The 18740-nt window shown below is 36.0% G+C and overlaps 1 protein-coding gene across 4 annotated transcripts in view; it reads left to right on the forward strand.

Annotated features, from left to right (window-relative positions):
- PCGF5 (polycomb group ring finger 5) overlaps positions 1 to 18017 on the forward strand; it is a 70777-nt gene extending 52760 nt beyond the window's left edge. For 3 of the 4 annotated variants that reach the window (XM_054205786.1, XM_054205787.1, XM_054205788.1), the window contains 5 exons: positions 492 to 640; positions 1982 to 2080; positions 3916 to 4005; positions 5929 to 5988; positions 8276 to 18017. In XM_054205786.1, the coding sequence (XP_054061761.1) occupies positions 492 to 640; positions 1982 to 2080; positions 3916 to 4005; positions 5929 to 5988; positions 8276 to 8323 (446 nt within the window). In that variant the 3' untranslated portion in view covers positions 8324 to 18017. The remainder of the gene's footprint in view (positions 1 to 491; positions 641 to 1981; positions 2081 to 3915; positions 4006 to 5928; positions 5989 to 8275) is intronic. The other variant, XM_054205789.1, reaches the window with a different exon arrangement.
- The last annotated feature ends 723 nt before the right edge of the window (positions 18018 to 18740 follow it).

Consider the following 18740-nt stretch of genomic DNA (forward strand, 5'->3'; position numbering starts at 1 on the left):
AACTTCTCTCCCCTGGGTTATTGTGGCAGGCAGTTAATATGAATTGATTACTTTGATATACAAGTGTTGGGATTAGTTATTCCACTGTTTGTTTAAAAGCAATGTTTTTGGTAGTGCACTGCCGTACTATAAGAGTAGGTTTGCATGTTTGAGTGATCTTGATGCATTCACAGTTGCAGGGTTTTAATCACTGGACACAAACAGAAGTAGACAGCCATAACCGTTAGTGGTCCACCAGCTTAATTATTTTCTGTCACGTAAAAATCTGTTGTTTGCATTTTACATTAAAATTTCAATTTCAATAGTAAAACTTTGTTTTCAGAGATTTGTAAACTGATCAATTTAAGAATGCAGTGAATTAAAATGGTGTAAAGTTAATTTGAAGAAAACATACGCTCTTGAAAATGAAGTATCACTTTAAATACGTGCTTGTTGCTATTGTGACTTTTAATTATTTTACACTTAAATAATATGATCTTTATATTTTACAGATGAAAGCCCAAAAGCTGATAAACCCAAAGTAGATGAGGAGTGTGATGAAAATGAAGAAGATAAAGACTATCACAGGAGCGACCCACAGATTGCTATCTGCCTCGACTGTTTACGCAACAATGGGCAGTCAGGAGATAATGTAGTCAAAGTAAGTAGTAAAGATAATCTGTGCTGCTGTTGTTGTTGACAGAATAACATTTTACAGGAACCAAATCATTTTATAACCATTGACAATAAACTTCAATGTGGTGACCTGTCTCCCACGCTTATTTGGTCCCTTTGTTTGAGGCATTTCAGTACATCTTGGAATTTTGTAAAAAATACAGTTCCATACAGAAATCTATCTGTTGACAGTGGCTTTTTATTCTTTTTTAATGTATTATAGTTTTGTAGTCTCTAGCCTTGATGGTGCATAACTGCATTACACAACAGGTAACAACATAGCACAGAGGTACTTAAAAAGTTAGCTGTAGGTGAGCTGCCTTACGCTTCCAGGATTGCTGCTTTGCCATGCTGCTGTTCAGTTATGCTGTGCACTGAATGATTGGGATCCAGATCTTCTGAGCTGTAAACCTGATTCTGAGACTCATGTGTCGCCTGTGGCCTCGGGCAGGTCACTTCCGTGTGTAAAATGTGTAGAATAATACCTGCTAACTGCTGTTTTAAGAATCAAGGATATTCGCTTTCTATTCCTGAAGGGAAGATTACCTAATGGTATTGAGTCTAGAAGAAAGTGTTTAGAAATCCTTTTAGATTTTAATAACATTTTATTAAATTAAAAAGACAAAAAATTAAAAAAATACTTAAAATTTGTCTAATAAAACACTACTTGTTTTGTGTGTGCTATGTTACATGTATAATTTTGGAAGTTCTTACACAGCAAGAAAGTTTTGATTCAGCAAGAAAACATATGTATGTGTTATGACTGTCTATTTACGCTACATACAGTAAGAAATCTGTATCTCCATCACCATGTAGGAGTCTCAGGTTTCCAACTTTCCTGTTGAATCAAAACTATTACATCCTGGATCACAGAATCTGTGATAATAGATCACATCTCAGGTTTATAGCTTCCCTGTGTTTTACCTAGATTATTTGAGCATGTTTTAACTTCCTTTTTCTATGAAGGACTGAAGAAGTTCTAAGAAAAGTAAAATCTGTTTGACCCCCGGTGTTGCTAACAACAGACACTTAGATTATTTAAGTTCGTCTGGGGCTTTTGGTGTTTGTTTGTTTTCTTTCCTGCTTCCTGTATCTTTTGGAAATTTCTTTAGAACCAGAGATGGGTCAAATGAACTTGTTTGTCATCTTGTAAATTTTGCAAAAAAGGTAAACAAAAATGAACCTATGGTGCCACTATGAATGAAGAGAGTGCAGTAAAATCAGTTACTGGTTGAAAAAAAAAAAATCAGTTACAGCTGTTCTTGTACTAAAAATTGCTTACGTGTTCCAGAATTTCTAACGTGGTTTTTCTGTTTTGTTGCTTTAGGGTTTAATGAAGAAATTTATCCGCTGTTCTACTCGAGTGACCGTGGGAACTATCAAAAAGTTTCTCAGCTTGAAATTAAAACTTCCAAGTTCTTATGAGGTACATTTGAAAAAATGATGCTTGTATTTTTATTTCCCTCCAAAGTATTAGGTTTTCATGAAGTTTAATCATGTTTGAACTTGAGGAATATTTTTTTTTTTAGCCCAGTCACTAAGTACTGTTCAATATTCCAAGTTGTGTTTTCTGCCCTTAAATGAGAAGTGATCATTTTATCACAGTGACTGAAGTTGCTAATCAAGGAACTCATACAGTAACTTCAGTTTGTTGCTCACCTGTGAACGACATTTTCATGATATTTTTATGTAAAAAAAAAAAAAAAAATACTTTCTCTTTCCATGTGGCTAATAAAAAAAAGTCACTTAATACAGTTTCAGGCTAGTGTGGAAAAGGAAAACTGGAAAAGGAGAGATCAACTAGACATACACCAAACTACTGTGCAGTTTCATTCTCTTTAGATGTAAGAAACTATCCAGGAATTATGAAGAAGTGAGGAGCGATACTATTTGAATCTTTAAAAATGCAGGGTGGAGCTGGGAAGCATGAGACTCCTGCCTTTGCTTTTCTTCTTCCCATGGATACAGGAATTTTGACCTCGGCACTCTCTATTCATAGAATCATAGAATCATAGGGTTGGAAGGGACCTCTGGAGATCATCTAGTCCAACCCCCCTGCCAGAGCAGGGTCACCTAGAGCAGGTTGCACAGGAACGCGTCCAGGTGGGTTTTGAATGTCTCCAGAGTTGGAGACTCCACCACCTCTCTGGGCAGCCTGTTCCAGTGCTCTGCCACCCTCAGGGTAAAGAAGTTCCTCCTCATGTTTAGGTGGAACTTCCTATGTTCAAGTTTGTGCCCATTGCCTCTTGTCCTGTCCCCGGGCACCACTGAAAAGAGCCTGGTCCCATCCTCCTGACACCCACCCTTTAAGTATTCCCTCAGCCAGTTCTCTTACAGGACTCGATGACTCCATGAACTGCAGCTGCCCTTAGCACAAACGGCAGCATCCCAGCCTTGGGCTGAGTTAGGGTAGGTGCACAGGTTATAGCAGAGCACTATAGGCAGGTGTTTGTTACAGTATCGTGATGTGCTGACCAGCCATTTTGATGTCATTTGGTTTTGTTAATTATGTTAATTTAATCTGTTTCTGGCACCTGAATGGCTTGTGTTACATAGTATCTGCTTGCTTCAAAATTTTGGCATTTTTTTTCTTCTTAAAAAAAGAAAAGCATTATGGCTAGAGTAGTGAAAGAACTGTCAAACATTTTCAGTGGAGGGTAAAAGTAAGATGCCACAATACAGTTTAAACCAGTCATCTTTAGCAGTGAGATCATCGCTTTTTTCTTTTCTTTTGTCATTAGTCCTTCAATTAATGAAGAATGATGTTTTTATACTCAGAAATACATTCTTCTTGTCACTTATAGTTATTTTTAAGTATTTTTTTTAATTACTTTATCATTTATTTTTGAAAACTGCAGATTACAGTACTTCCAGTTTGTATCTTTGAGTTTAAAAGAGCATTGATGTAGCAAGAAGGCCTTCAAAATGCAGCACAAAGCTTTGTCTTCAAACAGGTAGCATGGGTCTTGATAAATACAGGGAGAGTTTGTCTTCCAGTGATTTCCTACTTAGTTTAGTAGCTTTTCTTCTGTCCACGCCTTAATTGAAAACACAAAAGTGAAAAACCGAAGTGAAATACTACTGTACAAAATCACACTTTGTCAGTATGTTGTGTTTATCCACATTTGATATACGTCTGATAAAATTACTGTATAACGATAGGAGTTGTGGGATTAACTCTCAGACGTTCATTTAGGAGTTCATTTAGACATTAAAATTTGGAATCCTTTTGTCTTACTGTTTGTTCTGTTGTATTTTAAGCTGGATGTACTATGCAACGGAGAAATCATGGGGAAGGATCATACTATGGAGTTCATCTATATGACGAGATGGAGACTAAGAGGCGAAAACGTAAATGCTGTTACATTATTAATAAATGATGTTCTGGTATATTTAATATAGAGAGTATATATGCTTTCACGACTTGGCCCTTCAAATATCCCTATATTTAAAAATGCATTTTGCATGTTTTCTGGATTTCTCATGTTAAACTCTATGATTGAAACCCTGCAGCACGTATATTGTGTAGATTCTGAAACTTAAAAATAGCAGGTATACAAAGTTCATATGCAAGTTCCGCTCTGAGTTTTAAGTCAAGTATCTGAAAACCAAGTGCTTGTTCTTTTTCTGCAAATTTGCTTTTTAGTGACCTTTTGAGTTGCAATAGTTGGTGAATCTGCATCCAGCAGTTCTTTATTAAGAATCGGTTGTATTCGGTCACTAAACTGAAAGTGACATTGAAAAATTATCATAGAAATGTAATTGGTTTATTGTTTCTGGGTTTACTACACCCATGTTTTTTAGGTGTGCTGTATAACACACATCCAGATAACACAGCTAAATGGGTTTTCCTTGATGCATGTGTGTATTTTAGAATTGCAATATTTAACTTAAAAAACATTTATTTCAGGTCTGATAGTCAGTTTGATTTAGTAGCCCTTAATTGCCTTCTGTATTTAATTTTTTGTTGTTGTTGTTAGAAGTTGTATTTCTATTTCTTCTCTTTCTTTTTGCTTGTGTGTGGCTGTTGATTGTTCTTCGCTCTGTATTGGTTTGCGATATATGCAGGTTTGTTGTCTATCACTACCAGTGGAGGCTATATTGGAGTGCAGCTAAGGTTAAGCACTTAACATGTGTTAATTTACTGATCTGTAAAAAATTCCAAACTCTCTGTACTTTTTTTTTTAAGCTTCCTAGTGCTCAGAATAAAAAACACTGGGGCGCGGACAGAGAAGACAGAGGATTAAGCACACTGTGGAGCTAAAAATTCACAAGTTATTGAAGTTTTACCTTAATCTGAAGAGAGAGAGAGGGGAGAAAAAAGAAAGCTAAATTTTGATAGGAATTAGGGTAGTTAATGTATATAGGCAAGTATTTGTTAATTTTGAAAGTAATACTGCACTGAAATGTGATGATTGCTGAAACCCCAGTACTGGACCAATAAGTAAACTTTAAGTAGTTTTTTTTTCAATACTGCTTTGAAACCAGTTGTTGTTTGTTTGGCTTACCAACTTAAATTTTTGTTAGCATTGGCTGTACTGTTAGGAAATGCTGAGGCAACAACTTTAGTGATAATGGAATTCTTTCATGACACGTAATCCTGCAGCCCCTGTCTACAAATGGACTTTTGGCAGTTGCATTGGTTTAGAAGCAGCAGTAACCATCATCTTGACAAAAGGGACATTATTTGTCAGAGTTAAAATTTTTCAAAAATCTCAGAACTATTATTTATAACATTAAGTGAATGTAAGAGTTGACAACTCGTGGTTAAATTTATAAGTTGTGTTTACATACACATAGTATAGTCAGGTATGTGTTCATTTGTGTGTTTTAAATCAGTCCTCTGAAGTCGGAGATGACAAACTAAAACCTGTAAAAATTACATTGTGCTGGTGATAAACCCAGTAACATCTGTGCTTCTGTGATCGTGTTTTCCCTAACTGTAATGAGTCTCTTTATAAAACAGAAGCTGTGATGGTAGTTAATTAACAATCTCTTCTTTTGGACGAACATCAAGTAAATCCATTATCTCCATCTTTGGTACTATTCACCATGAGCCATGAGGTGTAACCACTGTTACACCTATGGACCTTACAAGAGGTAGAGTAGTAAAGGGAAAATACCCATTTATTCCTTAGAGAAATATTTCCTGGTTTAAATAAGTAGATCAATTTTAAACTTTACATTTGAAAATTTAAAAAAACATTAAATGGTAAATGTGTATGTCCGGCTGTGGATGCCTCTTATCTGATCAGAAAATCATCTCCTTCGCAGTTTCGGTGTCAGAACTGCTCATCTTCGCAAGTCTGCTCACAGGATGGCACTTTTTATCAGGTAAGAGGCACTCACGACTGTACATACTACAGCCATTAAGGTCCTGTCAGCACTTCAATTGTAACCCAAGTTGTGGAGTTTTTATAATTCCTCACTACAAAGTGCTACAATTCTATGAGTAAGGCCTGAGCATTTTCATTCCTTCAGAGAAAGCTTTATTGAATGAATAAATAGAATCCATTCAAAAGGTGTAGGGGTTTCTTTTACTTTACATTAGGCCATTTATCTTTTTGTTAGAGAGATGCCATTCTGTAGGCTGATACCTGCATCAGTCTGGAAGGGTTATTTAACTCTTCCTGTCTCATCCTTCTAACTAGTAGCATTGGGCAGTCACTGACAAGGGATCAAAACTGAAGAGTGTGAGTCAAAAGAGACTACGTTGGTTTCATCTCTTTATGGCAATTCACGTGTTCTTTTTAACAGAGTAAAAATGTTAGATTTTTCTAATGCTGTATTGCTTTCACAGCTTTTAAAATTAGAAATGGAATAATGCCTTATCTCCGGAATATAACAAACCAAAACCTTCAGAACCTGCAAAATGAAGTCGATTTGTAAATTTCATCAATCAAACTGGTTCATACCTATATGAAACAGCATTTCAGTTTCCTCATTGAGAATTTTGATTTGAACTAATTTCTAAAAGTTACTTTGGAAGTTTGAAATAATGTTTTTGCTCGAGGGAAAAAAATAAAGTTAACGATAGAAGGTCAGTCCCCACTGTAGATGGGAGTGACCTACTGCAGTCATGCCTACTTCATTAATAAGAATTGTGCCAGCATAGTGCATTTTAGTTATACAGTTGGTTTGTAATTTTGTTTGCAAAACCACCAAGCTTCGCTGGTTTACACAGCAATTTCTGTGAGGTGACTGCCTGTGTGCACTTCCCATTAGAGTTGAGTACTTTTAGAGACAATTTATATAATTGAAAGTGAAAAACATGTGAAATAGCATTTAAACAATATGGTAGTCATAACCTATGCAAAAAAAAAATTGGAGACCAAGTAATTTATGATACTACAAATATATGTTTGTTAATTGCAAATGCAGACTACACATCGTGCTCCCTGTCTTCTCTCTTAAATGCTCCTGATACCATTGAATACCTCTGGGTTTATGTTTTGATTTCTCTGAACTCCAGTTTATAAATCCCCAGCAAATATGATCACATTTAGTTCATTTCACTGCCACGGCATGGAAAGTTTATTAACCTGCAGTGATATCTTTCTTTTTTGGTCACTGAAGTTGATCTGTATCACATTTGAAGGATGCAGTAAAATATTTCTGGTTTTAGTGATAGCTTCTGTAATAATTCCTCATTATTCCAAATTTGCAATAAAAAGACTTAAATTAGCTACATGCCTCTGCCCTGTGGCAGAGAGGTAGTTAAGCCCATACAGTTGCTGAGACAGTAGGATTTTCCTGGGTTTTATGCTATAGAAAACTTCCAGTAACATAATGATGTTAAGAGGAAAACATCAAACTTAAATGAAATGCTGACAAACTGGAAAAATAAAACATCTAGTAAAACAGAATGTCCATCAACAAGTGCCCAGTTATTCCACAACACTTTCTAGAAACCCGCCCACTCTTGCCTCCTGTTCCCCAACCGTTTTGTCCAATTCAGGGATCCAAGCTGTTGATTAGCCATTTTTTTTTCAGTAAGAACTAATAAAAATGTATCACTAGATCTGCAGTTGAGGAGTTTGGATTTGTGGGGAAGTTAGCCCTTGTCTCGCAGAAAATCAGCTGACAGCAATTTGCCCTGATCTTTTTTTCTTTTTAATATCAGAGTAGCCTGGCTCCCGTTAACTATTGTTGACTACTAGTATAGCTATGGAACCTCCATATACATAAAAGTCAAAGAAAGAACATCATCTGTAAGCGGACTTTGGTTTAGAAATCGTAACATTTCAAGATTGCTTTTCCTCAAACACCACAACGCAGAAATAAGTGGAGTTGTTTGAGCACACCAAGTATATATGTCGGAAAACATAGAAATCACGAAATATATAAAAGCAGATACAGGAATTTTATATTAATGAAAAATAGCTACAACTGACTGACTTAAAAATTAAATACAGATTTGAAGTACAGGTATGGATTTAACTGTTGAAATGTATAGAGTTGTTATGTATGAGTAAAATTGATTACCATATACGTGTTTCTTAGGGATAAGCTCTGTCTAAAGCAATCTTTAATTGCATTTTCTTTGTATTTTTTTATGAATTATGTCTTCATGTTTTCTTGTCTGTTTTTGTTGTTGTTTTTCTCTTGTTTTTGTTTTCAGTCTTACCCTATGGTACTTCAGTATCGACCTAGAATTGACTTCGGTTAGACCAAAGGGCCAGATCCCACTGAGATGAATCCTGCACTATTTGTTTACCCATCGACAGATTGCACAATGAATGGATGTGCCTGGATTAGGGGGACACAACCAGATTTTCAGCATGCAAATAAGGACATTGTCTTTCTTAAAATTGTCAGTTGCATCTCTGTTGTTTCTATTAGAGCAAGCCAAGTGCCATTCTGCTACTGAAATGTGCATAAGATATTTGTGTATCTTACGAGTGTGCTGCAAATCATAGCCAAAATCATGAAGTGTACAGTCAAGATACAAAAACTATGGAATATTTTTGCTTGCGTGTTAGAAAATTTTTCTGGTCCTAATATTGATTACACTAGCAAAATGGCAGAGTGCTCATTCCATGTGGTGTTGCAGTTTCACACACTTACTATTTTACTGAATATCGTTGTTTAAATCATAGAGTACTGTAAAAATAACTAAGGATTATATCTTGAAAATATTTTGTATAGAAAATATATTTAGAAGAGTGGTGATTGGGCCACTACCTTTTTCTTGATAAGCTTCTCATGGGTCCAGGTATAGCTCACTCATGAGTGTGCAACAGTCCTTTTGCAGTGAGTGAAGATTAATTACTGTTAACAAGAGATGTAGAACATGGTAATTCAAAACAGTAATTTTAAATCTTCTAAATAGATTCTGCTAATATTGCTTAAAAGCATTGCAGCCTTTGTGATTGCACTTTTCTATGGTTTCCCTAAAGATTGGAGTTTGGGATACTAGCTATTTTTGGAAAATGGCTTCTGGTCAGATTACATTTCTTCTAATAAAGCCTCCATAAAAAGGAAGTTAAAAATAACGTGTATGGAACAAATAAATGTTGCTGTAAGATTCCAACCAAGGCAAAATTTTACATAATTATTGCCTTTCATAGTAAGCATTTCCTTTTAAGATTGGTTGGAGGTATGTAATATGCTAAAACGAAAATAATATATAGCTTTAATTACATTATATATCTCTTGTGACTATCCGGAGTTTAGCATTCATTATAGAAATTTTCATTCATATTTCTGTAAAATCAGAGGTAATGCAATACTGAAGATAAGCAGTCTGACCAAAATAATTGTTCGGGTCTTGTTTTTCCTAAGACCTGGTAGTGCTGGATAAAAAGTGATTGTTGCCTTAGGTATTGCAGGCATGATGGTTCTAGTATAGAATGTTTATTGAGGTTTCTGGTAATGTTGCAGGGAGCACATTAATGCGTATGTTTTCTGTAGTCTTCCGTTGTCTTTGCTCTGCTTAAAAGTCAGTTGAGTTTTTTCACTTCAAATTCTGTGGAGAAACTTTCAGTTCAGTACCTTTATGTAATTTCTACTTAATACACGCCTGCTAGTACTGTAGATAACTGTTTACTTTCTTACGCCTTTTGCATACAGCAAAAAGGAACCAAATCAACTTTTCAGAAGCTACTATGGAGTGAACTAATGATACTTAGATAAGACAAAGTGAAAAATGCTGTCTTGGGATCGAGTATAAAAGATAGATGCAAGGCTGTAACTCCTTTGTAAATTTTGGTTCATGTACATTAGTATGTTTCTGTAGAGGAAAAAAAAAAAAAAAGGCATGTTGTGGATTAAATCTGGCCCCTTTAATGTTAGTAGGAGGTCTAACATTGATGACTTGAGGAATCCATATATAGTCGGGTTAACTTCTGCCATTGCACTCCAAAGCCCATATGACGTGCACAAATAAAGATGCTGTCGGCAGCAGTCTGCTTAGGAAACCTGCCATTGCAGGTCAAGGTTGCACATATTGTGCAGATGCCAGTGAACCTGGGGAAGCAAAGCGTTTGGGAAGCCACTGCTCCTTTCTGTGGGCGCAGTGTTCTGACTGGTACAGGCACTGCTTTGCCCACACTGCAGATGGGAAGAGGTGCCCATGCTGGCCGCAGGAAGCGGTCGTCTTTTTGCTCACCCAGTCTAGGATGTGCTACTTGATAGAAACAAGAAGGTACTCCATGGAGGGAGGGCTCTTCTCCTCTGCAGAGGCTCTAGGGAGAAATAGATTCTTTGTGTATATAGAAGTCCTCCTTGTGGAGCAGCCTGGAAGAGCAGAGCATGCATTCTAATTGCAAATCATTCTTCTCTTTAGTATATACAGTTGTTTTGTATGGTAGAAATAGGTATTATTTGTAAATATTTACATGCACATGCAAATGACACCTTACAGTTTTTATATATTACACGTGTTTTTATAACAGAATTTTCACTGTAGATTCACTTGAGATAAAACGCCTATTTCAGTTTCTCACAAAACTAATGGTAGTACTCTTAAGTGTAATTTCTGCTTCGTTCAGGGGACAATTTTTTTCTCAACAATTGTGCTTGCTCTTTTGCCAAATTTGAACAGACTTGTTTTAAAAAGAGAAGAACACAGTATTTTTAAATCATTTTCAGGTATCTTGCACAGAAGTTTGCATCCACCTAACAGGACCCCTGAAGTAGGACTGCTTCTGAATGACAACTAATAGAAGATTTGACTGTTTAATGACTTTCTGTACTCACAATTCAGAGAACCGTGAATTTCTCTTGATCAGAATTGGACGTTGATTTAATTCATGGTGTTTTCTTGATGCAACTTAAAGCTAGATTACAGAAGGCAAATCTTCATTTTAAGCATGGAAAATACTGACAGATATGATGTAATGTTCCCAGCTGAGAATCATGGCATTAAATGCATATGATCTAGCCACCTACACTTTAAGCATTTCTGATTTGATGGCACGGTGCCTGCGTGCTGTTACAGTTTAATAGTTTTTGTAGCAGTGAAGTGCCAGTGAAATGCATATCTTAAACCGGGCAGCTTGTATAACACAGGCATTGCCTTTTTTACAGGAAACTTCTCTTCCGTGTAGTATGTATGTGCCATGTGTCTACAGATATGCACGTTTAATTCATTTGTGCCAATTAAGAATTTCTGAACAGCAGGGGAATATGAGAATGCGTGTACAGATTCCTTTGTGCCAAAGATGGGGTAAAGTGAAACGAGTACATAAGCATTCTATTAAAACTGCACCATATGCCATCCTAGAGCAGACTACTGTACACAGTCACACTTTCTGAGCATTTCCGTGGCAAAGTGTCACCACTGCATGTTTGTAAAGAATAGGGATATAAGATAAGTGTTGCTGCCATTGTGTTTCTATGGCTTTCCCATATTGGCAGTACCTAGCTGCAGAGGAATAAGACCTACAAAATTCCACATTACTACCTAACCTTGCTGTCTCTTATTTAGCACATTTGGTGTGCTTTTTTCTTTTCCCCCCTAAAAGTGGAAAACTTTTATGTACTTTTGACTCTGGGGCAACTTATTAATGGAAGTCACAAGCAATATAGCTGTATGCTGCATTTGTCTAGTAACAAACTGTAAGCTAGATTTTACAAGCAAGATCCTATAATATCTCAAACAATATGGAATTAGATGATTAATCAAGAAACGTATCTTCCATCATGCATTACTACACTGCTCATAGCTAAGGGCCTACTCCTATGAACAGATTTTATTTGGATGAAATACCAAATAAGATTACTATAGTAATCTAAGTGACTCATCGCTATAGTAGGTACCATTCCTATGAAAGCTTCTAGGATTTGGGTCCTAGGAGTATGCAGCGCTATAAGTATATTGTGCATACTCAGCTACCTTGCAGTTATTATGCAAAAAAAAATTTCTAAAAAGTATTATTTTGACTTTACTGAAAATGTTATATAAAGCAAAGTGCCTGATTATTAATACAGAATACCTTCTAAGCCCATTATTTGCATTTGGCAGGGTATTTGCTATTTGCTTCAGTATTTTATCTATGGTCTTAATATTTTCAGCAAGAATATTCCATAAACATGCTACATTAGGAAGCTTTCTTTCATGGGAAACAAGCAGAAAAAAAAATGTGTTCTGTTAGATAATTTAAAATTGAAAAAAACCTATCTGTAGAAATTTTATGAAAAGAATTACTTTTATATTGAAATTTCATTTTCTGCATGAGGAGCCCTTGAATTCTGGATCTTTTTTCTTCTCAGGCTCCAACAATTTGACTTTACTTTTTCTCTTCTGCAGTTATCGAAAACAGTTCCAGTGTATCTGTAGGAGAAAAGAGATTGATCACATTCCCTTTAGATATAAGCTAGGCTTTTGTTCTCCACTGCAGGCAAAGAGATGGTCTAGAGTTCCATCTTATCTCCCCCATGTATAATTGTTAAACGTGACCTTGTGAGAGAATTAAGCAATTTTTCCTTCTCTGCTGTTTCTACCATAACAGAATAGGCCAGGGTTTAGTCCTTTAATTGAACAATCACTGAGTTGTATTGTTCCGTTTATGGTTTTTTTCACATTTTCATGTCACTGAAGACCCCAAGAGGCATTCATTCCCCAGAAAAAATATTCTTGGGAGGACTTGCAGCAAAAGGAATAGCATACAGCTCAGCCAGGTACTGTGTCTGGTGGAAATACTAGAGAACAGATAGTTGTTCAAAGCCAGTCTTAAGTCTCAAAATAAACAGATTGAGCCCTGTTTATAGAGAGGCTACATAAAATACTGGTCAGTTACACGGACTGATCAAACTCATTTTTATCCTGGAAAAGACCAAAGGCAGTTAAGACTTATATGCCTATCCACAGCAAATATATAAACACAGGGATGCTTAAATCAAGAGCTCGGTCCAGTTTCTTCACTTAACTTAGACAGGTTAAAGGCACCTGTTTGATTCCATCAAAAATGTATGTATCTTGCAGGATATTCCCCTCATTGTACTTCCTGCAATGTTATTTTATTATTTATCTCAGTTTAAATGTCTGTTTGGGCACCCTCTGTCCTGTAATTGATTCTAGGTTCTTACGCATCCTTTGCCTGTTCCCATACCCCACCCCATTTCATGCCCAGTAAGTAGAAGCATTGAGGAGTTATAAAGGAGAAACTGCACATGAGGAATCGGCTCGTGGGTTTGGTTCATCAGGCAGCTCTCGTGGATTTCAGCAAAGATTTCACAGTTCTGTGTTTGAATCCTTCATAGCCACTTTGAACAAGGTGATGCTTCCACAAGGTGTTCAGCTAAAGATACTTGTTTGAGGAGGGATTGCAGTCTACTGGAGCATGTTCCAGGATGAATTCCAAGACACAAGGGGCTTGACTCTAAAGGGAAGGTGAAAAGCTTCCAACTGCTCATTTACCACTAGTTTTACCCCATATGGGTGGTCTCTGGCCTTCAGACCTCAGATGAACCATCTTTCTGTAGGAATGTCCTCTAAAAGATGATCTTATAATGGTAATATGTTTTTCTTCATAAGCAGATCTACCTGTTGAATTTTTTTTTTTAAACTGCTGTCTATAGTGTCTGTAGGTCAGATTAAACATCAGATTCCAGAATAGGAAATGGATTAATTAATGAATTCCTGACAGATTCTTCCATCCAAGGTATGTGCTATAAATAATGTGAATTCAGGTAACATGCTACTGCAGTTGAGTAAGGATCTTGTTTCATTCTCTAGTAAGCAGTTTAGATCTGTGCAGTTCTGGAGCGTGGCAGTGAATTCGAGGAGGTCTATAGATGGCTGGGAATGTCCTGGCTACTTTTTGTACTTGCAGAAAGAGACACGATTCTGTAGGCTTATGATGGAGGAGACATTGTGGAATCAAAGATTTCTAGGAGTGGAAGGTTTTGTGATGACATGAATTTCAACCAAAGAGAGGCATTAGTTTGACTTTGCATGTTTATCTGAACCATTAGGTGTACTTTTCTTTGAAATAACTTTTACGTGTATTTTTAGCAAATGCTTCTAAGAAGGTTAATAATGTGACAGTTGACAGGAGTAGTTACTGTCCATTTTCCTTTTTCCTCGTGACGGTGAGTGGAAAACAAAGTAAGAGTTAAGAGTAGGTTGCTGTACAGTATACAAAATTGCTGCAACAGTAAAACGTTTGTGCTGCTAGTTAACATACTGAGGTTTGTATTACAAATGAAGTTGTAATAAAGATGTTTATTATCAAAGTATGAGGCACGTATTTTGTGATGGTATTCCACTCCCAAAAGTCTGTTTTGTATTATATTGAGTATAGTAGACATTGTTGCTGTTGTCTCACGAATTTTGATGCGGTAAAATGAAACATGCTCCCATTTTCCTGAAAAATATCACATGCTAATTGGTTTAAAATTACCTTTGTTGTCAAATATTTAGCTCGTTCTTTTAAAAAGTTGCGGTTTTTTTAAAAAAAATAAAATATTTTTACGGATAATCTTGATTGCCTAATAGTTTTAAGGGACCTATTTAGTACCAAAGGTAAAGCCACCCAGAATCTGACTTGGAATAAGGCATTGATGCTTTTCTGGAGTGCAGTGGTCAAGAGTTACACCTGGAATCAGTCAAGCAGACCTTAACTGGTGGTAGCTGTCTGTGTCACCAAGCTAAAGGGTTAGGCACACTTAGCAGTTTCCAAAACAAATAGAAAAGTTGAAAACCAACAGGAGTAGCATAAAGGTTGAGTTAACGGACGTAGAGTAGCTCTTGGAGTCATAGCTCATGTTGACGAAGAGAAGCACAAAGGCTTGTATTACTGATGTGTCTGCTATACCTGGCCTGTGAACTAATAACAAACTTCAGTGTGCTGTAAATCCTGTAAACCTTCCAAAGCACAAAATATTCACCAAGCTACTTTGGGGTTTTCTTGTTGTAGTTCAGTGATATTTTGGAGGGTGGAGAGGACAGACTTGGAGGATAATGAGAAGATATTAAGTGTGTTTTACAGATTTTTATAGATATTTTTTTAGCAAATGGCATTGCTGTCCTTGACACGTGACCATTGATTAGCAAGAAGTTGATTATTTTACTTGTGCAGCACAAAATAGAAATAAAGAAATCCAAATACCTTGATTTCCTTTCCCAGGATAGTGATTATCTGAACTGGAAAGTAATAAGACAATTTAATTATTTAGCTGACTGAAATACTTAATTCTAAAAAGTTACCGGTGGCATTTTTTTTCCCAAATACAAGCTTCCTAGAATAAACATGAAGCAATGCATCATTTTTTCCCTTATTGCAGACTTAAGTATTGAAAGGAAAAAAGGTTGTGCTTTTTAAAATTAATGCAAAGCCTGACTTGTTGGATGTTGAGTACATCCAATTACTGAATAGATGATATAGAGTTATTCTCAATGGATTTTTTTTTTTCGGGATGGGGGCCTAAGTGTCCTTATATAAGCTGTGATCCAAGTTAAGATAAGAAAGGAGCCTATGGTGAGCAGTAATAATGTTCTAATGCTTCCTTGCGTTTGATCAGTAGTTACCAGTTTTTAACATAACAGCCCTCACAGTACTTAGGAGCTCATAGAACATATTGTGATGTTATGTTGCTAATTTGTTTTAAAATATAAAATGTTTTAAGCTTTTTGTCAAAAGTGATAACATCATATTACAAATAAACCTTTTTGTGGTTGTAAAATTTAGCTTATAAATCATTCAAATTGAAGTGAAAAAAACACAGGTCATTGTTAATGACAGTCTATCCTACTATTAAGAATATATGTATTTTTGTAAAGGAAAAGCACTTGTAGATATTTAATCAGTCCAATATCTATCTATGTTAATGTTTTGAAAAAAAAAAAACAAAAAACAAAATGCTGCTTAGAGAATCACTTACATATTTTTATTTTTTGTGCTTAAATGCATTTTCTGTTGATTTATGGAATGTTTATTCTGTGTGAAGCTGTATAGTTAGTACAGCTGGGCTAAATGCATTTCTTACCTTAATCAATTGTATTTGACTATGATAACATATTTGTTGTCTGATCAGAAGGCTGATTGCAAAACAGACTGGTGGTGCTGTTTGTCATCTTTGATATTAGCTTCATCCTGCCTTATAACATTTCTACTTCATAATAATTACAAAACATACAATATTTTTTTGTGATGTTTGTGTTTTAATGGGTGTTTTCAGGTATATTTGGTTATTCAGTTGTATCTTACTATACCTATACGCATTTTTACGAAATGGTGACAAAATTTTGCGTACAGTATTTAAAAACTAGTTTCCCAGATGAAAAAGTATGCCGGGTTAGTCAAGTTTAATACTTACTTTCCTACAGAGGAAACTACTGCTGGGTACATGCGTGGAACATGATCGTATCACTAAAGTTTCTGAGCATTTGTACAGATAGTATTTTTTAAATTCAGAATAACTCGTTTCTTGTAATATGTTGCAGCTATTTGAAACCTCACTCTTAACCGTGTTTTGAGTCAACGTAGTGGATTAACACAGTTTCAGGGGGAAAAAAACAAAACAAACAGTAAAGCAAAGAATTTTATTAAAGTACAGTAGTGACGTTTGTCCACGTAATGACCACGTTTATTTGTAGTTATTCATGTACATTCCAAAATCTGTTTTTCAGTGGGGTTCTAGGGGGGTCTACTCCATTGGCCTGATGCTGAGTGAAGCTCTTCAGCTTGACCTCAGTAGAGCTACTTTCTTTAATTATCCTTGTAGCTACAACTAGAAGTGACCCAGAGTTCCCACTTCCCTCACCGAGTTTCCTTTCATGGGTGGCTAATATTGTTTAAATGTAATCTTATTATATTAACCTCCCCATAAGTAAATCAGTTTTGCAGCATTGAGTGTGTACGCTAGCATTCAGTGTTATAAACTCAGCTGAGTAAACACTTGCATAATTGTCAAATTGGGGGAGAATTTCACTCAGACTCTGAACACTTGTAATGGCACTATCTCATTAATACGTACGCTTCAGAAAGTTCTGCGTGTGATCAAGTTTTGGTGTATTTTATTATTTGAATATTGTCCATTTTTCTAATTTTCGTTAAGAGCTAATTTCGGTATGAATTCATTGGGGTTTAGCATCTCAGGGTCCACAAAGTAGCATTGTAAAAACTTAAATCCATTTGAGCTATGAGCACAATATCAGTATTGCAGTCTTGTATCTTTTAAAGAACCAGATAGGTTGTGTTTTGAAGTATTTTAAAAAGCACTGCAAATTTCACCCAGTTCTACCAAAGGAATTGGGGGGGGGGGGGGGGGTTAATCTCTGCTAAAATCCTTAGAAGCCAAGTGTGGCCCTGGAAAAAATGAGACACTTGTAAACGAATTAGCACTAGTGGGCAGTTTTACAATTAGGTAGGGGAAGTGTTGGTACTAAGGGGGGTTTTGGCAAAACCCCATGGTCCTGCCTCTTGGGGTAGTGCTAAGTGTGCCTGTTCAAAGCTGCATCTACATTTTTTAAGCAGGATTTATTTTAGAACAGCAGCTCATGCAAACCCTGTAATGGACCTTTTAAAACCTCGTGTATAAATCTTATCTGATATGTAATGGTATTTCTAGTCCTGTAACTACCTGTACGGCTCAGCAGCGGTGATGTTAAATTGAGCGCTTCATGCTAATGTCAAGAATGTTCACAGCACCTTTATAACAGCTGATAACAAATGGCAATTTGGTCTGACCCGTATGCTGCAAGATGCCTCTAGCCCAGTTGGATTAATTTTATGAAAAATCTAGATGAGCAAGAAGTATAACTAATCTGCTTACTAGCACTGAATTGCTCCTTTCTCAAAGCAATAAATATATTCATGTTGTAACATCTGTTGTGCAGCCTACGATACGAGTTGTTTTGTTGCATTGTTTCTATATAATTTATTTTGTGCAATAAAAAAATCTCTGGTTTTATCTGACTTCTCTCTAGTTTGTGATAATATTTGAATTAAAACATTTACGAGCTTTATATCTCAATCATGCAAGCGTACTATCAGCTTACAGAAATGCAGAGCAGAAAATGGAATGCAGCAATATTTTGCCTTACAGAAAAATCAGAAGGTACAGGGCCTAAAATTTTGTTCTCGTTAATGTCATAGCATTACCATTAATTTTCATGGCTGCAATTCCTGCCTAACACTAAAGTTGACTGGATTTGTCACCCCATTTGTAAAATGTAACCAGGTGGGTTACACAGTGTGACTGTGTGTTTGAGGCTTTTTTTTTTTAAAAAGTACATTTCAGTGCTTCGCAATCCTATAGAGCTTCTGCCAGGTTTTTTTAAACCTAATTCCACTGCTTGTTACCATTGTCAGCTTCATTTTTTTCCTTTTTGTTCTCTCTTTCTGATGTTTTTCTGATTTAATATGGTTCAGTAGTATTTATTGTTTGATGCTCTTACCTTCTGATTACCCTTTTATTATGTTGTTGGGTTTTTTTAACACTAAGATAACGTAAAATAAATGTGCATGCAAATTGGAAGCTAGAGGATATCCTTAGAAGTGAGCCCTTGGTGTGAACTAACAGTCTTCATACTATATACTGAGTTACTGCAAACAAAAACAGTGGAGGGAGAGCTGTTATTCGAGAAAACTCATACCTTTTATCTGAGATGCTACTGTGAAAACTGCAATACTACCCCA

This window comes from Rissa tridactyla, chromosome 6 (assembly GCF_028500815.1).
Source record: "Rissa tridactyla isolate bRisTri1 chromosome 6, bRisTri1.patW.cur.20221130, whole genome shotgun sequence".
Lineage (NCBI taxonomy): Eukaryota > Metazoa > Chordata > Aves > Charadriiformes > Laridae > Rissa > Rissa tridactyla.